Below are 25,018 nucleotides of genomic sequence, written 5' to 3'. Positions count from 1 at the left end.
TAATTGTACTTTTTCTAGAGGTTTCCTTGTAGTTTTAAAGCTTTTCTCAGTTTTCTATCATCAATTCTCTTTCTCTTAAAACTTATTTCCAACAGTCAAGGCAAAGTCCTGTTTTTATAGAATGGCCTCATACTTCAAGATTCTGACCATCCTGACCAGTGAGCTTTTAATTCTGCTTCCTATTCTGAATATTCTGAATACCAGACCATCTTACCTGTCTTCTGAGAAATGTGCAGGCAGGTCAAGAAGCAACAGTTAGAACCGGACATGGAACAAGAGGTTGGTTCAAAATTGGGAAAGGAGTGCATCAAGGCTGTATATTGTCACTCTACTTATTTAACTTAAAGGAAGAGTACATTATGTGAAATGCTGGGCTAGATGACTCACAAGCTGGAATCAAGATTGCCAGGAGAAATATCAACAACCTCAGATATGCAGATGATACCATCCTAATGGCAGAAAGTGAAGAGGAACTAAAGAGACTCTTGACAAAGGTGAAAGAACAGAGTAAAAAAGTTGGCTTAAAACTTGACATTCAAAAAAGAAGATCATGGCATTCAGTCCCATCACTTCATGGCAAATAGATGAAGCAACAATGGAAAACAGTGAGAGACTCTTCTTGGGCTCTAAAAATCACTGTAAATGGTGACTGCAGCCATGAAATTAAAAGACACTTGATCCCTGGAAGAAAAGCTATGACAAACCTAGACAGTGTATTAAAAAGCAGAGACTTCACTTTGCTGACAAAGGCCTGCAGCATCAAAGCTATGGTTTTTCCAGTAGTCAGGTACAGATGTGAGAACTGGACCATAAAGAGGGCTAAGCGCCCAGGAACTGATGCTTTTGAACTGTTGGAGAAGACTTTTGAGAGTCCTTTGGACAGCAAGGAGATCCAACCAGTCAATTCTAAAGGAAAACAACTCTGAATATTCATTAGAATGACTGCTGTTGAAGCTGAAGCTCCAGTATTTCGGCCACCTGATGTGAAGAGCTGACTCACGGGAAAAGACCCTGATGCTAGGAAAGATTGAGGGCAGGAGGAGAAGGGGGCAACAGAGAATGAGATGGTTGGATAGCATCACCGAATCAATGGACATGAGTAAACTCTGGGAGATAGTGAAGGACAGGGAAGACTGGCGTGATGCAGTCCATGGGGCTGCAAAGAGTTGGACACAACTGAGCAATAACAACTTCTGAATACAGACACGAACCAGAATAAGAGAGGCCATTCCATTTAGGCTGCTTTCCATCTTAGGATGTACATAGTGCCTTGCAAGGAAACAAGAGGGGGAGAAAGAAGTTTCCACCTTAGTTCTTCCTAAATAGTATTTCTTAATTAAACAAACATAGCAAGTTCTTGGTCTTATTACACTTTTTGTTCTGATTTTGTGTAACAAGTGTTTCCTAAATCTGGCCACTGTTCTCCAAGCTCGTTGCCACTCTTTGACTCCTGGTACATTGTCTCCACTGTTCTCCATCAGTCTCTTAAGTCTCCAAATCCGCCTTCCCTATTTTTGCCATAGTTCACTTCCTAACAGGCATGTTACTCATGTCACTCCCTTGGTTAAAAATTTCTGTTTATTCTCCACGTTTATACGGTAAAATCCATTCACTCTTAGTTATCATAGTATGTTCTTTATAACCTGAGTCCAACCTGTAGATACCGTCTACCTGGGCCATACTGACCTCCTTACCATTTTTTAGACACATCACCTTTTAGACTCTGTAATAAATATTCTGATTTTAGATTTCTTTGAAAGAAGAATGAGAATAACAATGATACAGTTAGCAAAATTTTAGCAGTTCTACACTATGGAGAACAAATACTGGGTTGACCAAAACGGTGAGGGTTTTTCATAAGATATCACAGAAAAACCCCAAGGAACTTTTCGTCCAACCCAATGTAGATTTGGCTCCAGACCACCCCAGTAAAGAGAATATGGCAATAAAGTGAGTCACGTGGATTTTTGGTTTCTCAGGGCATATAAAAGTTATGTTTAAGACTCACAAACATAGAAAACAAAACTATAGCTACCAAAGGAAAAGGGGGAGGGGTAAATTAGGAGTCTGGGATTAGCAGATAAAAACTAGTATATTTAAAATAGATAAACAACAAAGCCCTACAAACTAGTATGTAAAAAACAGATAAACAACAAGGTCCTATAGCACAGAGAACTATATTCAATATCTTATAATAAACCATAACAGAAAGGAATATGAAATATATATGTGTATATATATAAATATATATATACTAAATCACTTTACTGTACACTGAATCACTTTGCTGTATACCAGAAACTAACACAGCATTGTAAATCAACTATACTTCAGTAGGAAATAAAATTAAAATTCAAAGCCATTAAAAAATAAGTAAATTTTAAAAAAGCTGTGTTTAGATTATACTGTAGTCTGTTAAGTGTGCATTACATCTGAAAAATCAATGCACATACCTTAATTAAAAAAAACTTTATTTCTAAAAAATACTAACCATGGTCTGGGTCTTCAGTTAATTGCTATAATAGTCAAAGCTCACTGAAGACAGATCATCGTAACAAATATAACAATAATGAGTTTGAAATATTGAAAGAATTACCAAAATGCGACACAGAAACACAAAGTGACCAAATGCTGTTGGAAATATGTCACCAATAAACTGGCTTGACGCAGGACTACCAAAAACCTTCAATTTGTAAAAAACACAACATCGGTAAAGAGCAATAAACTGAAGCACAGTAAGACAAAGTATGCCTGTATCTATTAGGGAGATGTCTGAAGGAGGCAGATACAAAAATTTGCCTGTAACCATATCAATCTACGAGTCTTTAAAAGTACAGGTACTCAAAACCTACCCAGATTCACACAGTAAATAAAAACCTCCCGAGATCAGTCCCTCAATACATACTTTACAAAGGCTCCCCCAGTGATTCTGTTGTAAGGGCAGCTTTGAGAACTACTGCTTTTCAAAGACTTAGCCCAAAACACCACTGTTACGAACCATAAATAGTCACAAGCTAATTCTCAGAAGTGAAATAAAACTTCAGTAAACTTACCTAAGAGAGTTCATCTCTGTTTTCTGATGAGATGAGTCACCAGCCACATGGCTAAGTTTTTGAGCTTGGAATTTTGCTTTTTTCTCTAAAGACTCCATTGTTTCTTTCATTATAAATATTTTAGACTTTAATTCACATTTTTCGTTTTCAAGCTATAATTTTAAAAATTAATAGGGATATGTCTCAGTTTCTTTTCCTTAAGCACTCTTTAATAATATTTCTGGGTGAAAACTAAGGAAATAAATTAGATTTTAAAATACATTAAAAATCATGTTTTAATGTATTTATACTTTAGGTTCTAAATGTAAGAGCAGGTAAACACATTTATCTCTCCTCTTCAATATCACTGAAATCAAAGAAAAAAGGAAAGGCAAGAAAAGAAAAGAATATGTCCGTAACAGCAATGAAACAGGAAGGGAAAACACCAGCAGAAAAAAATTTCTAAAAAAAGTAGATAGTACTGAATGGAAGAAAAATCAGGACAGAAAATACTATAACTCAACACAAAATGGGCAAGACTTACATAAAGTGAACATTTTCCTCAAGAGCACAAAACACAACCTGACAATGTAGACACACCATGTTTCGGAAGGGGAACACAGTATTGGAAATGGATTAAAATTTCCTAAAATAATTGTAAATTCCATGAAATTTCAGTAAGAATCCTAACAAAATCTTTTTAAACTAGATAAGTGACTTAAGATTTCATTCTAAAATTTATTTAGGGGAAAATAAAGTTAAGAAAAAAAACAGTAAAAACTGGAGGGAAAAAGAATGCAGCTAGACTTGTTTTATGAGATATCAAAATAAATTTAAAAGCTACTGTAATTAAAACAATATGAATTTCACATGTGGACAAGCAAACATATCCCTGATGTAAATTTTAAAAAGGTAGCATTTTAAGAAAGTGGAAAAGAATAAACTCTTTAAAAACTAGAGTTGGGACGGACACTCATTGGAGACAAAAAATAAGATAGATTTCTATTTCATTTCATATACAAAAATAAATTCTAGATGTAATAAGGATCTATCTATAAAACTCAAAACCAAGAAATACTAGTGATAAATTTAAGTCTTCCAGTGAAGATGGCAGACTGACCACACATGTTTTCATCTCCTCTTCCTCTAGAAACAGTGCTAAAATGACAGTAAACAAGGTTAATAATATTATACTCTTAAGGACAAAGAGAGCAAGAAAGAAAATAAGGGTGAGCTGGTGACTGCAGTAACTTGTAGGAATGTTCACTGCAGCACTTTTACAATAGCCAAGACAGGGAAGCAACCTACATTCCCACTGATAGAGGAATAAAGAAGAGGTGGTACACATATACAGTGGATTATTACTCAGCCGTTTAAAAGAATGAACTAATGCCATTTGCAACAACACGGATGGACCTAGAGAGTGTCATACTGAGTAAGTCAGACAGAGGAGAAACACTGTATGTCATCCCTTATACCTGGAACCTAAGAAGAAATGATACAAATGAATTTACTTACAAAACAGAGAGAGACTCCTAGACTTAGAAAACAAACTTAGGGTTGCCAGGGTGAAGGGACAGTTAGGGAGTTTGGGAAGGTCATGTACATATTGCTATATTCAAAATGGATAACCAACAAGGACCTATTGTATAGACACGGAACTCTCCTCAATGTTATGTGCCAGCCTGGATGGGAGGGGGATTTGGGAGAGAATGGGCAAGTGTATATGCATGACTGAGTCCTCTCCCTGTTCACCTGAAACCACTACAACATTGTTAATCAGGCATACCTGGATACAAAATAAAAAATTTAAAGTCTGAAGAAAAAAAAACTTGCGAAAGACAAAGAGTAGATAGAATAGTGGTTCACAGTGGGAGAAAAATACAGTCTAAAGCAGTTAGATTATTTAGTGTCAACTAATGGTGTTGACACTAAATAATTTTCTGTTGTGGGGGGGCTGTCCTGTGTATTGCAGGTTGTTTAACAGTTATCTCTGCCCTCTGCTTACTAGATTCAAGAAGCACTTTTCCCCCTTAATTGTGACAGACAAAATTCTCCAGATATTGCCACATATCTCTTAGGAGGCAGAACTAACCCCACTTGATAATCACTGACCTGCAATGACTACGGTCAGGAATACCAGTTAAGAGGTCAGCTGACTTACACTGAAGCTGAACACATGAAGCCATGAAGTGGTGGGGGAGGGTCACAAGGAAAACTGAACAAGGAGACTGGCTGCAAGTCTATAACTGGGATGTGCATATGAGCATTCCAGGTACTTAGTATGACACTCTCTAGGTCCATCCGTGTTGTTGCAAATGGCATTAGTTCATTCTTTTAAATGGCTGAGTAATATTCCACTGTATATGTGTACCACATCTTCTTTATTCCTCTATCAGTTATTTCTTCTAGGAAGTTCTCTTGGAAATCAAAAATACATAAAAAATCAATAGAAGGGCTAAAAGATAAAGCTGAGTCAATCTCCCAGAAAGTGAGAAAGTCAAAGAGAAAATAAAGAAGAAGGGATAAGAACATCAGATCTTTTTAGGAAGTCTAAAACCAACTAATAATAGTTTCAGAGAGAGAAAATAGAATATAGTAAATTACCAAAGAAATGAAAACAGGAGATGGAGAGAGAAAACTGTAAAACTTTTCAGAAATAAAGATATGTCATGTACAAAGGACTCGGTAACAGAACAGCATCAGACATCTCAAAGAAAGCTGAAAGACAAATGAAGGACAATATTTAAAACTTTTAGCGAAAATAATTTTCCAATTCAGACTGCCATATGCTGAAGCCAAATCATAAATTTGAAAGTTGAATAAAGACATTTTCAAACAAATAGACTAGCAACAAAATTTCCTCCCATGTATTCTTTTTCAGGAAACTGCTGGAGAAGGTACTATGCCAGAAGAAGGAACAAACCAAGAAAGAAGGAAACATGAGGTTCAACATAGGCGGGGCAGACAGGGAAAGTCTTATGAGGACAGCTATGGAGAGACATAGTCCATAATGAAGCAAGAAGATAGAAAGCTCAAGAAGGAAGGTCTTTAGGGGGGAAAGGACCAGAACTGATAGGTTTGAAAACAAAAAATACTGAAAGGCACGTGGCAGAAATAAAGTCCTTGATAAAAACACAAAATGAAACAAAACAAAGCAATGAATAACTCTAGCAAAGTGGTCTACAAGAAAAATGGCAAGAGTAATACTGTCCCACTTGGCTGAGTCATAAACCATGAGAAGTCTTAGCAATATAAACAGTAACTATTAAAGAGAGGAAAACATCTAATTAAACTATGTTAACGTAATGGGGGAAGAAAAGGGGAGTGCTAAGCGATCAACTACCATCCTGGAGACTCACTCAATAATCTTAAATCCGTAAATAGCACAATCAGTTATTTAGAAACGGGGAGGTAAACACCAGGAAAACAAGTTAAACAGCTGTGGATGGTAATCTGTGGGATAGGGAAGTGAGAAGGAAAAAAAAATCGCACTAGAAATTCCAGAATTCTTATACTACAAACAAAAGTACATGCACGGTATAAAGATTAAAAACATGAATCACCTGGCTTAAAAAACACTACGTGAACCTTTGAAACGACTGTGAGCAGTCTCCAATCACATCCCCTAATCCCCGCCCACAATAACTATCTTGAGTCTTGAGTTTCTCATTTCTTGCTTGTCTTAGCACACCACATCTGTATGAATCTCCAAACAACATACAGTTTACGTGAGCATGTTTTGGAATCATACTGCATGTTTTCTTTCTTCTTCTTTTGAAAAATAATTTGTTTGGGCTGTATCGGGTCTTTGTTGCTGTGTGGGCTTTCCTCTAGTTGTGGAGAGCAGGAGCTACTCTCTAGCTGAGGTGCTCGGGCTTCTCATTGCAGTGGCTTCTCTTGCTACAGACCACGGGCTCTAGGGCACCACGGGGTTTAGCAGCTGCAGCACATGGGCTCAGCAGTTGCGGTTCCTGGGCTCTAGAGCACAGGCTCAAATACTTGCGGCACCCAGGTTTAGCTGCTCTGCAGCATGTGTGATCTTCCCAGATCAGAAATCAAACCCATATCTCCTGCAATGGCAGGTGGATTCTTTACCACTGAGCCACCAAGGAGGCCCCTGCATGCTCTCTTCAATGTATTTGTAAGATTCATGCATGCTGATGGTTGTGCCTACTGTTTTGCATTTTTGCTGCTCTGTAACACTCCATTGTATGACTTACCACTCTATCTATTTTCCTCACGACTGACATCTAGATTGTTTTCTATTTTCTGTCAGTGGGCAAACATCTTAGGTTTCGTGAGCCTTATGGTCCATTGCCACTACTCTACTCTAACACAAAAACAGCTGTAGACAATGTATTAACAAATGAGCATGGCTGTGTTCCAATAAAAGCTTTACTGCAAAAATAGACAGGAGGCCAGATTAGTCTAGGGACCATAGATTATTGACTTTGATTCAGGGTTCAATGGATTTGTTGACTAATAAGAGTAATCTATTGGCCAACCTAGAACAGTGTCAAATTATTCTTCAAAAAGGTACCAGTTGGCATGCTGAGAAGCTTCACATACTCACTAATAAAACTAGCTATACCTTGTTAATTTATGATGACCTGAAAGATGTGAAATGATTTTATTTTTATTTTTATTGGCATTTCCTCTATTTTTGAGGTAGAACATCTTTTTATATTAACCATTTATAATTTCTTCTACCATGAAGTGTCAATTCACAACTTCTGTTGCATTTTTTTAGATTAAATGTACAGCAAGTTGTTCTCTCAATTAGTTGCTGTCTTTTCAATTTATAGCTGTTTGATAAAGATATTGCTGACAGCCGAAGAATTGACGGCTTTTGAACTGTGGTGTTGGAGAAGACTCTTCAGAGTGCCTTAGACTGCAGGGAGATCCAACCAGTCCATCCTAAAGGAGATCAGTCCTGGGTGTTCTTTGGAAGGACTGATGCTGAAGCTGAAACTCCAATACTTTGGCCACCTCATGCGAAGAGTTGACTCATTGGAAAAGACCCTGATTCTGGGACGGATTGGGGGCAGAAGGAGAAGGGGATGAGAGAGGATGAGATGGCTGGATGGCATCACCGACTTCATGGACATGAGTTTGGGTAAACTCCGGGAGTTGGTGATAGACAGGGAGGCCTGGCATGCTGCGATTCATGGGGTTGCAAAGAGTCGGACACAACTGAGCGAATGAAAGGAACTGAACTGATAAAGATATTCCTGTCAATGTGGTCCTATTCATCTGTTTTCTTTAAAGGAGTAAACTTGTTTGTGTCTTGTTTAGGAGCAAACACTCTGGAATCAGATACCTGCTAGCTGTATGATCTTGGGCAAGCTTCCCCTCTGCCTCACTTTCCTTATCTGTGAAATAAGGATAATATTAGCACTTACTGCTTATAGTTGTTGTGAGAATTAAAATTATATGTGTATGAATATATATAAAATGTTGAGAAAACTACCTGACACACCGTAAATGCTATATAAATGACTGCTATTATTATTCTGCTAAGGTAAATAAGATTTTCTCTTGTATTTTCCTTTAAAATTTGGAGTTATTTCTTGAACACAAGGATGCAAGTAACCCTGAACTGATTTTTGAGTTTGGTATATATTTGGTATATATTTTAGGTAGGATCCAATTCCTTTTTTACATATATATATATGAAGTCAATTGTTCCAAAAACAAGCGAAGTGAAGTGAAAGTGGCTCAAGTGTGTCTGACTCTTTGCAAGTCTATGGAATCTTCCAGGCCAGAATACTGGACTGGGTAGCCATTCCCTCTCTAAGGGATCCTCTGAACCCAGGGATCGAACCCAGGTCTCCCACATTGCAGGTGGATTCTCTACCAGCTGAGCCACCAAGGAAGCCCATCCCAGAAATACTGTTACTGAATAATTCTCTCTTATCCTGTTGATCTGAGTCCTCTATATGTCAAATTTCCATAATTTGTGGGTTTGCTTTCTACTGGTCTTATCACTCTTAATCCCTGAGCACTACCACCCTATCTTAAATACTGACTCTAAAGCCTTCATATCTAGCAGGACAAGTTCCACAGTGTATTTTTCTTCAAAATTTCTTTGTGATTCCTGACTCTCTGCTTCCATGTAAATTTTTAAATCTATTGTCAGTTTTTACACACACTCACACACACATACATCAGGTTCTTGGGATTTCAGATGAAACTACATCAACTCTACAGATGAATTTGGGGAGGATTTACTTTTTTTTTTACAAACATGGTATCTGTTACCTTTTTAATAAACTGTCACCTTTTTAATAAACCTGATACAGCACTCCATTTATTTAGATCTTCCTTAATGTCTTAATAACGTTATAAAATGTTTTCTATTAAGATCCTTCAAAATTATACACAGGCATCTTGTATTATTTCTTGCTATAAAAATGGTATGGATTTTCTTTTCATCTATATCGATTTGTCATGCTACTGTAATTCACTGTGCATTCTGAATCAGAGGATTTCTGTATTCCCCATAATACCTAGAAAAGTATCAGTTATTATGTCATGAAATACAGCCTCTCCCATAGAATATATTCTATTATAATCTCCTAGAATTCTGACTAAATAAATGTTGGACACTCACTTTATTCTTTAAGGCTTTAAACTTATTTTATATTTTCTATCTCCTACTTACTATCTTTTCACTTTGGCCACCTCATGCGAAGACTTGACTCATTGGAAAAGACTCTGATGCTGAGGGATTGAGGGCAGGAGGAGAAGGGGACAACAGAGGATGAGATGGCTGGATGGCATCACTGACTCGATGGACGTGAATCTGAGTGAACTCTGGGAGCTGGTGATGGACAGGGAGGCCTGGCGTGCTGCGACTCATGGGGTTGCAAAGAGTCGGACATGACTGAGCAACTGAACTGAACTGAACTCTCTTTTCAATGACTTCTAGTACTTCAGATATATTTTCCAGTTTATTAAGTCATGCTTTCAGATTCTGGGCAGGCTAGAGTGATAGGCACCCTTAATAACTAAAAATTTAGGCAAAATAGATGGAACAATGGTTTTAAAAGACACTGGGCATCAGGCAATGATGTATATTGACCCTTAAGAGACATGAATACGTGAACCGTGAACTTCCAGATGTTCAAGCTGGTTTTAGAAAAGGCAGAGGAACCAGAAATCAAATTGCCAACCTCTGCTGGATCATCAAAAAAGCAAGAGAGTTCCAGAAAAACATCTATTTCTGCTTTATTGACTATGCCAAAGCCTTTGACTGTGTGGATCACAATAAACTCTGGAAAATTCTGAAAGAGATGAGAATACCAGATTGCCTGACCTGCCTCTTGGGAAACCTATATGCAGGTCAGGAAGCAACAGTTAGAACTGGACATGGAACAACAGACTGGTTCCAAATAGGAAAAGGAGTACGTCAAGGCTGTATATTGTCACCCTGCTTATTTAACTTATATGCAGAGTACATCATGAGAAACGCTGGGCTGGAAGAAGCACAAGCTGGAATCAAGATTGCCGGGAGAAATGTCAATAACCTCAGATATGCAGATGACATCACCTTTATGGCAGAAAGTGAAGAGGAACTCAAAAGCCTCTTGATGAAAGTTAAAGTGGAGAGTGAAAAAGTTGGCTTAAAGCTCAACTTTCAGAAAACGAAGATCACTGCATCTGGTCCCTCACTTCATGAGAAATAGATAGGGAAACTGTGTCAGACTTTATTTTGGGGGGCCCCAAAATCACTGCAGATGGTGACTGCAGCCATGAAATTAAAAGACGCTTGCTCGTTGGAAGGTAAGTTATGACCAACCTAGACAGCATATTCAAAAGCAGAGACATTACTTTGCCAACAAAGGTCCGTCTTGTCAAGGCTATGGTTTTTCCAGTGGTCATGTATGGATGTGAGAGTTGGATTATAAAGAAAGCTGAGCGCCGAAGAATTGACACTTTTGAACTGTGGTGTTGGAGAAGACTCTTGAGAGTCCCTTGGACTGCAAGGAGATCCAACCAGTCCATCCTAAAGGAGATCAGTCCTGGGTGTTCATTGGAAGGACTGATGCTGAGGCTGAAACTCCAATACTTTGGCCACCTCATGGGAAGATTTGACTCTTGGGAAAAGACCCTGAAGCTGGGAGAGATTGGGGGCAGGAGGAGAAGGGGACGACAGAGGAAGACGGCTGGATGGCATCACCGACTTGATGGACCTGAGTTTGGGTGAACTCCAGGAGTTTGTAATGGACAGGGAGGCTTGGCATGCTGCAATTCATGAGGTCGCAAAGAGTTGGACACAACTGAGCGACTGAACTGAAATGAACTGAACTGAAGAGACATGAAATAAATGAGATGAGCCCTGTCACTCACTGTTCCAGCTTATTGATGGAAGAATTTCTAGGCTGTGGCACAGGAAAAGGAACCCAGCTGGACTTGGTGGTTCCCCTAAATTCAGACTACAGGACTGAGAGTCAAGGGAGGCCAGAGCAGTTAGAATTTATAGGGCAGATACTAGAGAAGTAAGAGCACAGGGTTAGAGCTCCAGAGATCTACAAAGTGTGCCCCTGAATCTTCAGCTGAGCAGAAGCGCAGCCCACAAAAAGCTACCCAAGGCCAGGGAAAGAGCCATCAAAGAACTAGAGGGAACTGCACTGAGGGCTCGTGCCAAGTCAGGAATAGTTTCTTTCCCATCAGTCATTTGAAAACCTCATAATTCATGGGGCAACAGGTAGCAAGTATACCCAAAAAGATTTGGCCTCAATAGTAAAACAAAATTAGTCCAAAACTAAATGCTCCTCTAGTCCCACCTAATTAAGCTTAAGAGCAAAACCAAAAAGGATCGAGCTACTTCCATCTGACCTAACCGTATCATAGAACAAACTTCAAGAGTGTTTCTAGGAATATAAGCTCTCCAGCAACCAAAAAAATAAAATAGACAATGTCTGACATCCAATCTAAAATTACTGGGAATGCAAAGAAGCAGGAAAATAACAACCTAAGTGAAAGAGGTAAAAAATCAACTGGCCCAGGATTGATTGAAACAGATGATAGAATTAGTAGATAAATAAAAACAGTGAAGACATGGAAAAGGAAACTAGCCAAAAGAAAACACAGTGAGAATAAAAAAAAACAACTATCAAAACACTTAACAATTTGTTAAAAACCGTATCTCTAGTGAGAGCAATAAGGAATGAAAAAGAATTTCACTTTTACTCTAAGCCTATACTACATGATTTGTTTAAAAAAACAAAAGAGCAAACAACTATCAGAGCTAACACTTAATGAATGCTTATGATATGGCAGTGAATATTCTAGGTTTTTGATGTGTATTAATTCATTTAATTTTCACAAAAACTCTAAGAAATAAGTTTGAGTACCATTTCTATCTTACAAAGAAATTAACAGATAAAAAGTTTAAGAAATTTGCGTACAGAAAACAGATGACAGAGATGTATCAATATGAACCCATGTAGTCAATCTTCAGAGTACATACTCCTAGTCAGTCACCAGTACACAGCTTCTCTAAAATATTATCTTGTAATTTTAAAAACATACAGTACATTAAAATAAAATTGAAATAGTCATTCATACAATAAAATATACCCCAAATCCAGTTCGACAAATTACCTGGTGATTAACACATGTCAAATGCTCAATAGTTTTCTCTAATTCTGATTTTCCAAAAATACTCATTTCCTGGAGATGCTGTAAGAGAATTTTATAGAAGATGTTCATAAGCAATGCAATTCTACAGCACTATTTTGTCTTTTTATAACACAGAAATGCTTTAGAAAGAAAATCACTAGAAATTTTACAAAAATGATGCTTTCGGTTGAAAACAAAAACAAGAGTTCTTCATCTTTTACACTCTACCTCCATGTGTGACCGTGACAGAAGACACAGACTGATATGGGTTCATTTATAAAGATTTATATGGATCAATCCATTAGCACAACCATAAAGGGAAAAACCCAGCAGATTAAGTAAGCCCAGAAGTATGCCCTTGTGAGAGGAGACGTAAGAGGAACAGACTACAAAGGAACAACAGATGGGATCAGGAAGACACAAAAAACAGAATACTAGAGGGTGACGCAAGAGTTCAAAGTTTCAAGAGTGAGCTGGTCAATAATATAAACACCAGTGTTGTTAGTTTTGGTTATATTAACTTATCTGACTCTTGTTGATGCTAAGTCCAGGACAAATAATAATGCTGGTGCTCTGAGACAATTTTTCACGCCAATTCTTACTTCCATCCATGTTATTCATTAAAAATGGGCTTCCCTTGTGGCTCAAATGGTAAAGAATCTATCTGCCTACAATGCAAGAGAACCAGATCCCTGGATCGGGAAGACCCCTGGGGAAGGAAATGACAATCCACTCCAGTATCTTTGCCAGGAGAATTACATGGACAGAGGAGGCTGGCGGGCTCCAGCCCATGGGGTCACAAAGAGTTGAACACAACTGACACTTTGACTACTATTTATTAAAAATAAGTTAAGACATCTGATGTTTGGATTATATATTTCATTGAAAAAGTCACTCTGCTGTAGGCCTTTTTTTATTTACTAAATCATTCAGCCAGTACTGAGTACATGTTATATACCAAGCACCAAGTAACGTATGAGGGATACAGTAAAACAGATAAAGTCTCTGATGTCATAGACATTATAGTCTAGTAAAGATAAACCTCAAACAAGATATTAAAATAAAATTCATGAATATTTTGCTAGGAAAAGGAACTTGAAGGCAACATATTGGAAGGGAATCAGAGAACCAGAGTTCACTTTCTATGCAAGGAAATGACTAACCTGGCTCTAAAGGATGAATAGAAATCAGCCAGGTGAGGAGACTAAAAGGGATAAAGGAGTTTTCAATAGCCTATGTTAAAGACAGGGGCATGAGAAAGTCCATTAAGCCTGGAGTTGAGAAAATGAGGGGTTTGGGGAGTAGGGAGGGCTGAGCTTGACCATGATGTAGCAAGGGCCAATCACAAAAGTCCCTGAGAACAGTTAGTGGATTTTAAAACAGGAAGTGAAGTACGCAGATTTATATCTTTGAACAATGACTCTGACTTCAGTGTAAAATACAGATTTAAGAGGCCACTGGTACACTAGTGCAGCTGAGAGAATAATGGGCAGAACAGGATGGTAGCAGGGCAATAGAAACAAGCAAAGTGATGCAAGAGAAACCATTGTGAGCTCAGGAGCCAGAGTCTTTCTGACTTCATTAGCTGGGTAATCTTGGGCAAATCATTATTACTATTTTTTTAATTAAGGTATAGTTAATTCACAATATTACATAGGTCTTAGGTATACAACATAATAGTTCACAGTTTTTAAAGATTTACTCCATTTATGATTATAAAATACCAGCTATATTTGCTGTGCTGTACAATATATTCTTGTAGCTTGTTTATTTTATACAAACTCATTAGTACCTCTTTTTTTTTTCTTTAATTTTGTATTTGCCCACATCACAGCATATAGAATCCTAGTTCCCAGACCAGGGATCAAATCCACATCCACTGTTTTGAAAGTGCAGTCTTAACCACTGGACAACCAGGGAAATCTAATTCCCTACCCCATCTTGCCCCCTCCCCCCACCCCCTCCCCACCAGTAACCACTAGTTTGTTTTCTGTATCTGTGAGTCTGAGTCTTTCAGACTAGCTTGTTTCATTTTTTTTAGATTCCACATGTAAGTGATAACATAAAGTATTTGTTTTCCTCTGATTTATCTCACTAAGCATAATGCCTTCCAAGTCCACCCATGTTATTGCAAATGGCAAAATTTAGTTCTTTTTTATGGCCAAGTGGTACTCCATTGAATATACATACTACAGCGTCCTTATTCATTCACTGATGGACACTTCAGTTGCTTTCATATCTTGGGAACTATAAATAATGCTGCTATGAACATATATCTTTCAAATTACTGTTTTTATTTTCTTCAGGCATATACCCAGGAGTAGAATTGCTGGATCATATATTATTATAGATCTATTTTTAGGTTTTTGAGGAATCTTCAAACTGTTTTCCACAGTAGCTACATGAATTTACAATATCAACAGTATACAAGCATTCCCTTTTCTCTACATCCCTGTCAACATTTGCTCTTTGTGGTCTTTTTGACAACAGCCACTCTGACAGGTATAAAGGTGATACCTCATTGTGGTTTTGAGTTTCATTTCTCTGATGATCAGCGATGTTGAACATCTTTTCACGTGTCTGTTGGTTCAGCAAATTATTTAAACTCACTGTAACTCAGATACTGCATCTGTAAGCATTGCCTACTGAAAAGGCAACTGTGAAGATTTACTGACAAAGCCCTTGTAAAACGCACTGAGAACGGAGTTTCCCACATGGAAAGGGCATAACACATGTTACGTATTATTAAAGGTAGCTCAGTAGGATTCTGTGATTAAATGAGAGATAGGAGTTTTCAGGGAGAGAGGACTCGGTGATGATGCCTGGGCAGTGAAAAAACAGGAAACTAGTAGAGGAGACTTAATGACTGAGAGGATTAATTGAGTTTTTACATAAAAAATCTGTTGTAAACTCATAAATCCTGCCTCCTGTACTCCAGAAAGAGTCTGGTAATGAGTGTCACCTTTTCTGAGTTTTTGGTACTACTGTACTTTTTTAACCTACTTTTACATTCCTTAGTCATTTCAACAGATATGAAGGATAAATCAGTAGCTTGTACTAAAAGTTGCCATACTGCACAGAAGTTTTCCATTTGGTAACTGCGACACTTATTTTTATAAAAAAAGCACTTTCTGGAAGGCAATTTTCCAGAAGATTCAAATGAAAAGTACTCTGTTGGGGCAAAACTTTAACTGAAAATCTATGGCATAAAGACCACCTTTATAATACTTAAAAGTTCTTATTCTTAACTTTAGGTACTAATTTCTAAACATCAATAATATTTATTGGAAGTAAACTATGGACTCCATAATAGTAACACTAATAGTTAACATTGAGTTCTTTTAATGTACTGAGCACTGTTAAGTGCTTTATGTATGTTAACATTTTGGAGAGTTTATGAAATAAAATACTGCCCCTAGATATGACACCAAAAGCACAAACAAAAGAAAAAAATTAAATTGGACTTCATCAAAATTTTAAAATATCTGTGCTTCAAATAACGGTACTAAAAAAATGAGAAGACTACCCACAGAATGAGGGAGGGAAAATATCTGCAAATCATATATCTGATAAGGGGATTGTATTGAGAATATATAAAGTATTCTTACAACTCAGTAAGATAATCCAATTCAAAAAAAATGAGCAATGGATCTGAACAGACATTTCCCTAAAGAAGATATACAAGTGGCCAAATAAACGTATAAAAATAAGCACTTTAGTCATCGGGGAAATGCAAATCAAAATTAAAAAGGATACTGCTTCACACTCACCAGCATGATGATAACAAAAAAGATAGATAGTAACAAATACTGGTAAGGATGCAGAGAAATTAGAACTCTAACCCCTGCCAGTGGGACTAAAAATAGCACAAACACTTTGGAAAAATAGCTTGGCAGTTGCTCAAATGATTAAAGTTATCGGTATAACTCTAGGTATACATCTAAGACAAAGGAAAACATACCCACACAAAAAGTTGTATACAAATGTTCACAGCACCATTATTCGTAACAGCCGAAGAGCAGAAACCACCCCAATGATAAAGAAAATGTTGTCTATCCATACAATGGAATATTACCCCATAATATGAAGTAATAAAGTACTGATACATATGACTTAACACATGGACCTTGAAAACATTATGCTAAGTTAGAGAAGCCAGACAAAAACAAAACAAAAAAAAAACCACATACTGAATGGTTCAATTTACATGAAACGTCCAGAGTGGGTAAATCTAGAGATAGAATGTAGTGGTTGTCTAGGCCTGAGGAGGCTGGGAGATGTTAAGAGTGACTGCTAACCAGCACAAGAGTTTCTTTTTGAGGTAATGAACATGCTCTAAAAGTGACTGTGGGGATGGCTGAACAAGTCTGTGGATATACTAAAAACTAATGAATTATACACTTTAAATGGGTAAATTCTATGGTATGTGAATATCTCAATGAAGCTTTTTTTAAGGAAAAAGAAAAAAGATAACCTTCCTCCATATGAGGGAATTCCTATTGAGATCAGAGTTGGTTATTTTCTATAAAGAAACAGATAATAAATGTTTTAGGCTTTGTGGATCATACCATTTTTACTGCAATTACTCAACTCTGCCACTGCAAGACGTAAATGAATGCGTATTCACACTAGTAAGTATTATCAACAATGAAATCTGAATTTCACAATTTTCATGTGTCATGAAATGTTCTTCTTTAGATTTTTTCAATGATTTTAAAATATAAAAACCATTCTTAGTACATTGGCCATATAAAAACAGTGTTCTGGATTTGGCTGATGGGCCATGGTTTGCCAACTCCTGATCTAGATTCAAAATAGTCGTATCACAGGAAAACATAAAAAAAGACCTCCCTTTTTCTCAATAAATTACCTTTTAAAAATAAGTCAATCTAATTACTTACTTTTAACTTGTCTTTTAAAGCTTCCTTTTCTGCCATAATCCTTCTTAAGTCAGATAATGCAAGTTCTTTTTCCTTTTCTATAAGACTAACAGTATTATGTGAGACTGTAGTTTGGGTAGAGTCTTGTCTTAGTGCAGATAATTCTTCCTGAGCCTTAAAGTAGTAAAAGATATAAATTAAAAAACACTGGATATGCTCCCAGTTAAAAAAAGGAAAACTAAACATATGCTACTTTTGCTCTCTTCCCAAATGCCACCAAAATGAGAGTAAATGGATTCAAGTAATAATAGTAATAATTAAAACAAAAAGACAAGAAGATGGAGAAAAGTGCCAACCATAAAATTTTGAAAGCCAAATAGCAGATGGACAACTACTAATTAAGTAAGCAGACCCAAGAAAGCTGAAATCTAAGCCAACTGCAGGAAAAGCCCAGAAAGTAGATCAATTTGTACTGCAGAATCCCAAAAAAACTCCAAAAGTAAAAAAAGCTTCTTCAACTTGGCCTTTTAACTCATATATCTTTCTCTTCCTCTCAAAATAGCAATAGGATTTCATGGGAGATTGGTATGAGAACAAATTTTGGTGATAAACACCATGCTTTGCTCAGATTCACCTTGCCTTCTGACAACTGAGGCTTGTAACTGATCCAACCTATAGTGAATTTCCCCTCCCTATCCCTCAAAGCTAAGTCCTTAATATCCAATGTATCCAATTAGTTAGTGCTACCCACTATAAGATACACATAACCCAACATGACTGAATCCCAAGGAAACACTTGACTCAGAGTCAGGCTGAGACCCATTCAGTAGTTTGAGAAATAGGGAATTATCCCAAAGTGACCTGACCCATAGATAGGCTAGAAAAGAGGAAAAAAAGAAAAATAGAAATCTCTGCTTTGGGAACAGGATGATAGTAGAAACTACTAACTATGAAGGAATATCCCTAAGATCCATACACCACAGTAATATAAAGGATATACACTGGTTCCATTATAGGTAACTGGTGTTACACAATCAATATCTTACTTCATTATATAAGACACTTAGTTTATCTCTTTCTGCTGTCAATAATTTAACATTGGACTGTATATCCACCATGTGCTTTTCAAATCTTTCTAGCATACGCTGAAGTTCATCTCTTTCTCTTGTGATGAGATCGATATCCGAGTCGTAATCACCCTGAAATATAATTCAAGACAGAAGTTATCATTTGTTGTAATTATCACCACATGGTTGCCACAAGGATGCTGATGACGAGACTGACTGAAAGATGCGAACAGACAAAAAGAACACAACTTCCTTTAATGTAATTAAGGAACACAATTATTAATCTATAAGGAGAGCAGGAGAGAGAATGCTGGCAATACTGGGGCAAATTTCCAGGCCTTCAAGTTCCTGGCAAGAGACCCAGCTGCCACTGATCCTACTTGGTTAGATCCTAGCAGATGCTTCAACTGTCATTCTCCCCCAGTTGTTTATACTGGTGTTGTAACTAAAGTATAATCCCCAGATCGGAAGCATGCAGTATCTGGGGACGTGCAAGGCATGCAAATTTTGAGGTATATCCCAGACCTACCCAATCAGAAACTTTGGGGACAGGGCCCAGTAACTGGTTTTTCAAGCCCTCCAGGTGATTCTGATTCATTTGGAGTTGGAAATCACTAGTTTATAACCCTCTCCACTCACCCAGCACAAGTAACTCTAACAGCCTAGTGCATTCCTCAGTGTTTTCTGAGACTAAATCCAAGATCAATTTCTCAGGCATACCATCCCCCAACTGTCCCAGCACCAAACCTATGTGAGGTCTATTTTTCTGCAATCAGATAAATATAAATATTTCTACCAGACGGTGTACATTAGGATATTCACTAAATAAGCAAGTACTTCCAACATTCCTAAAACAAGATTATGCCTATTATTCCATTACAACTTAAAAAAAAAAACCCATTAACTTCATAGCTACTGTAGAAAATAAATATGGTAAATGTATACTTGGGGTCTATGGTATACTAATGTTCAAGTACTATATGCAGAAGCCCCAGATAGTGACAATCTGGTATTCTGCTACATTGGTAAGCATCCTGATCTATGTTAATATCTACTATGCACACGCCATGTCCAAAGACACTTGGCAAATGGTAAATATCCATGAAGTATCCTTCACCTGCCACTTGGAAATAAGTTATCCTCTTGGTTAAGCAAGAAAAGTCAAGGGAAAATGAATGAGAATAGCTATCTGGACACCCTGAAGGACAAAACGTATCTGTATTACAGGCTAAAAGCAATTAGGGTGAGGACTTAATTAACAAATAATGATAAAAGAAAACCTATAACTTAACCATATTTAAATAAAAATATTTTTACAGAAAGGAGGTGGTATGCCTAGATTTTAGAAAAGAAGAGCTCAATGAATAAGGATTTGACAGTCTGTTTTCATTATTGTCTTGGTCTCAGCTTAAATGCCACTCTCTGTAACGAGTCCTTCCAGATTCTCCAATATAATTTAGATCTCCCTCCATATACTCTCATAGCATTCTGAATATTTCCCGTATTCTTTCCTCATTAACACTTACTATAAATGAGATTATAAAGTTATTTACACAACTGGGTGTTAATGTGTCTTTATCACTAAAACCAGAGATCAAACTGCTAACATTCACTGGGTCATAGGAAAAGCAAGAGAACTAAAAAAAAACAAACCTGCTTCACTAACTATGCTAAAGCCTTTGACTGTATGGATCATATGGAGCACAACAAACTGCGGAAAATTCTTAAAGAGATGGGAGTTCCAGAGCACCTTACCTGTCTCCTGAGAAACCTGTATGCAGGTAAAGAAGTAATAGTTAGAACCGGACATGGAACAACGGATTGGTTCAAAATTGGGAAAGGAGTACATCAAGTTTGTATACTGTCACCCTGCTTATTTAACTTATATGCAGAGTACATCACGCAAAATGCCAGGATGGATGACTCGCAAACTGGAATCAAGACTGCCAGGAGAAATATCAACAATCTCAAACATGCAGATGTTACTGACCTAATGACAGAGAGTGAAGAGGAACTAAAGAGTCTCTTTATGACGGTGAAACAAGAAAGTGAAAAAGCTGGCTTAAAACTCAACATTCAATAAACTAAGATCATGGCATCTGGTCCCATCACTCCATGGCAAACAGGTACAGAGAAAGTGGAAAGAGTGACAGATTTTATTTTCTTGGGCTCCAAAATCACTGTGGATGGTGACTGCAGCCATGAAATCAAAAGATGCTTGCTCCTTGGAAGAAGCTATGACAAACCTAGACAGGGTATTAAAAAGAGAGATATCACTTCACTGACAAAGGTCTGTATAGTCAAGGCTAGTTTTCCAGTAGTCATGTACAGATGTGAGAGTTGAACCATAAAGAAGGCTGAGAGCTCAGGAATTGATGTTTTCGAATTGTGATGCTGGAGAAGACTCTTGAGAATCCCTTGGACAGCAAGGAGATCCAACCACTCAATTCTAACGGAAATCAACCCTGAATATTCACTGGAAGGACTTATGCTAAAGCTGAAGCTCCAATACTTTGGCCACCTGGTGTGAAGAGCAAACTCATTGGAAAAGACCCTGATGCCAGGAAAGACAGAAGGCAGGAGGAGAAGGGGATGACAGAAGACGAGATGGTTGGATGGCATCACTGACTCAATGGACATGAGTTTGAGAAAGCTCAAGAAGATGGTGAAGGACAGGGAAGCCTGGTGTGCTACAGTCCATGGGGTCACAAAGAGTCAGATGTGACTTACGGACTGAACCACCACCACCACCACTAAAATGAAAATGCCCTCAGAGACACAGTAGGTCCTTCTCACCACATCTTCGGAGCTTAGCATGTAATTCAGTAAAATGAATGAATTCCCCACTTCACTAAATATGTCTTGTATGTATGTATTTGTGTTAATAATTCCCTTTTATCACTCCATTTTTCCTAAACACAGACACACACGCACCCAAACTCATGCACACATACCCACAATGCTAGAAAGAGAATAGGAAATAGGTCTTCTTTATCTTGTATCCTGGATGCCACATTCATAGCATGCTCTCAGTATACATCTACTGAATTAAACCTAACTTTCTACCTACCCCTGATGTGCTTTGGAGAAGGAAATGGCAACCCACTCCAGTGTTCTTGCCTGGAGAATCCCAGGGACAGAGGAGCCTGGTGGGCTGCTGTCTATGGGGTCGCAGAGTCGGACACAACTGAAGCAATAGCAACAGCAGACGTGCTTTGAACCAGCAAATAATAAAGAAATAAAACATTTACTAGGAACTAGGTGTTATGTTGGACCCTTATATATAATTATGTCATGTAATCTTCATTAGAGGTTGTAGACACATTCCTCACTTTGCAAATGAGGAAGCCAGGGCTCCATGAGTTAGGTAACTTGTCTAAGGTCATAAAGCCAGTGTGTGGAGCTGAAGCTTCTATAAGGTTTCCAACTCCAAAGCATTTCCCATTACACTATACTCAAAACTCACATCTGGAAGTCTGGTGAGTATAAGGTCAAAGAGACCAGTGCTGTCCCTACACAGATAACACAGAACCATTGGGTATCTTGTTGACAAAAATCACTGATATGAAAAATGTCAATATTTTTTCTGAGTTGCAGCAATCCCAGGAAACTCTGCCCAACAATTTGCTATAAAAAGCAGGGGTTGAAAACTCAGCCTGTACCAAATCTAGCTTGAGAGAGGTTTATGCTGTCTGCCAATGACTGTTTCTAAGCATGTTTAAAACACCCAGTTTTAGGCTGGAATTTACTCTTTAGTTCACAGCACTCACACCCATTTACTCCACCCATTTCACTCATGTACATCACCCATTATTCCCTACAACGCCTGAAATTTACTACTGGGACTCTAAAATGCTACCAAGGTCCCAACTTTCTAAACTTTACAAAATGAATTATGTCAGGTATCATTAGAACTTTCAAGAAACTAAATAAGATGAAGGGGGTAAGGCCTCTCCTGATTTTACCTGTACCTAACCCGTATCTCAACTTATCTTTCAACCAAGCAAACAAATCCAATATTTAAAAGTATTGAGACACTTATCCACTTAGTTCTACTTAATAAGTTGATTAAACTAATCAACATTTTTGAAGAAGACTGTTTTACACAATGAAGGTGATCAATTCAGTGATTTATTTGTCTTGATTCCTAAGTATACATGGAGCTTGAAAAAAAACTCAGTATATATAAATTAACTTACACTGTATGTTCCCACCAATTCATTGTGCTCTTAACAGATAACAAAGCACAGTGTTTAACACTCTAAATCAAATTCAGTCACGAGCCAATGAGGTTAAAAAGCAGTCTAATCAGAAAATGTCTCAAAACCACTTGGCAGTAGGCAGAAGATCTTCAGGAAAAAGATGACAGAGTTGGGAAATGCAGCCAAGTCTAAAATCAAATGTCCTGAGTTTTAATGACTGTACTTCCAACTTCTCTAATTTTATCCAGTATATAGATAATGTTAGGCTCATAGAAGCCTCCAGGAATACTCTAATTCAAACGTTTAAAAGAAAGAAAAATCTAAAGAACCCAAATGATAGTCATAAAATGTTGAAAATAATTAAGACATAAAATGAGGACATGTTTTTACTCTCTTATGCTGCTAAGTCACTTCAGTCATGTCCGACTCTGTGCAACCCCAGAGATGGCAGCCCACCAGGCTCCCCTGTCCCTGGGATTCTCCAGGCAAGAACACTGGAGTGGGTTGCCATTTCCTTCTCCAATGCATGAAAGTGAAAGTGAAGTTGCTCAGTCGTGTCCGACTCCTAGCGACCCCATGGACTGCAGCCCACCAGGCTCCTCTGTCCATGGGATTTTCCAGGCAAGAGTACTGGAGTGGGGTGCCATTGCCTTCTCCTTTACTCTCTTATGCATCATCGTTAGCTTAATACATCTTTAGACCATCAAGTTGCAAATGTGGTTGTGATGGACAAAGGGGATGATCTGTCCAGTGCTCACTGCCATCATTTACCCTTTCCTGTTGCACAGTTATCATGGAAGATGCCTGGTCTGGAAAATATGGCCTGCCTTTCTGACGGGTTCAAGGCTGGGAATGGCATGAAGCCACATAGCCTGCCATATAGACAAAGCCACTCTACTCAGAGAGAGAAAATGCAGCTGATACCAAAAGTAAAGATTAGAAAGAGAGGAAGTGTCCAGTAGCAGGAGTTCCTGGATTCAGTTTCTGGAAGCTCAGATGCCCCTGCACTCTTCCCATATATATAATTAGCTACTTAATCTCCCTTAATTTCCAGGAATCAGTACGTTATACTTTGTTCTTAAGTAGTTTTCCTAATTAATGCAGTGTTCACATTAGTCACAGAGGTCACAGAAGACTACAAAAATGAAAATTAAGAAAGACTTCTTAAAAATAAGTAAGAGTAACATTACATTATTACAATAATAAATCAAAAGTTTGCTCATAAAGATCTTTCTTGCCTTATCAAACACTCACAAAGAGATATTACCTTTTCTAGTGTTTTAAATACTGGCATTTTTTCACATGTAGAATGACTTCTAGAGCAAGATCTTCGCTGTATTATATGTTGGAGTTTTTCTAGTTCTTTCTTATAAAAATCTCGTTCATCTTCTATACCTTTCAGAAATGTATCTAAACGAGAAGGTGACTTGTCTCGTCGTTTTATTCCGTGTTCTAGTCTCATCCTCTCAACTTCCACAGTGAGTTCTCTTTCTGCAAATTACAGTAATAAAATCTTAAAACAATGTTGCATATAAAAGTATTGAGACACTTATCCACTTAGTTCTACTTAATAAGTTGATTAAACTAATCAACATTTTTGTTGATTAGCCAAATAAATTATGTCAATCAGCCAAATAAATTATATCAATAATTTTTACAATGAAAGCTACTAAAAATCATTAGCTGTTTTGCATATCACCTACAACTGCCAAATATCAAAGAGGTAAATGCTGAAAGAGGAAAAAAAAAACCAAAAATGGTATTAAAAGTTTAAATAAAATCCAGTAAGTCAAGTGCTGCTTTTGTCATATACAGTCTGAGTACTATTTAGTACTACACAGTGAACAATAAATTATCACATGGCATTTACTCTCTGGTGACCCGAAAATGCACTAAAAGAAAATTTACCTGTTAAAACTGGTTATAATATGTGTGACTTTAACATTAAGCTTAAATTTAACATAGTATACACAAACAACTAGTCTTTCCTCAAACAAGCGGAATCATTCACGTTTACCATAGAAATTACCTTTTCAGGAGTCAAAAGTCGCCTGTGCATGTGCATGCATGCTAAGTCGCTTCAGTCGTGTCTGACTCCTGGCAACCCCATGGACTGTAGCCCACCAGGCTCCTCTGTCCACGGGATTCTCCAGGCAAGAATAGCGGAGTGGGTAGCCATGCCCTCCTCCAGGGGATCTTACCAACCC

At 37.6% G+C, this 25,018-nt stretch overlaps 1 protein-coding gene across 3 annotated transcripts in view; it reads right to left on the bottom strand.

The window, feature by feature from the left end:
• CEP135 (centrosomal protein 135) overlaps positions 1-25,018 on the bottom strand; it is a 74,635-nt gene that overhangs the window by 23,565 nt on the left and 26,052 nt on the right. For 2 of the 3 annotated variants that reach the window (XM_027971007.3, XM_042251419.2), the window contains 5 exons: positions 24,079-24,302; positions 18,589-18,741; positions 17,564-17,716; positions 12,645-12,722; positions 3,054-3,205 (listed from right to left, as the gene is read on the bottom strand). In XM_027971007.3, coding sequence (XP_027826808.1) covers positions 3,054-3,205; positions 12,645-12,722; positions 17,564-17,716; positions 18,589-18,741; positions 24,079-24,302 — 760 coding nt within the window. The remainder of the gene's footprint in view (positions 1-3,053; positions 3,206-12,644; positions 12,723-17,563; positions 17,717-18,588; positions 18,742-24,078; positions 24,303-25,018) is intronic. The other variant, XM_060417123.1, reaches the window with a different exon arrangement.

The sequence above is a fragment of the Ovis aries genome, chromosome 6 (genome assembly GCF_016772045.2).
Source record: "Ovis aries strain OAR_USU_Benz2616 breed Rambouillet chromosome 6, ARS-UI_Ramb_v3.0, whole genome shotgun sequence".
In the NCBI taxonomy this organism is placed as follows: Eukaryota; Metazoa; Chordata; class Mammalia; order Artiodactyla; family Bovidae; genus Ovis; species Ovis aries.
Note: the sequence above shows the minus strand (reverse complement) of the source record. Positions and strands in the feature narration are given on the sequence as shown.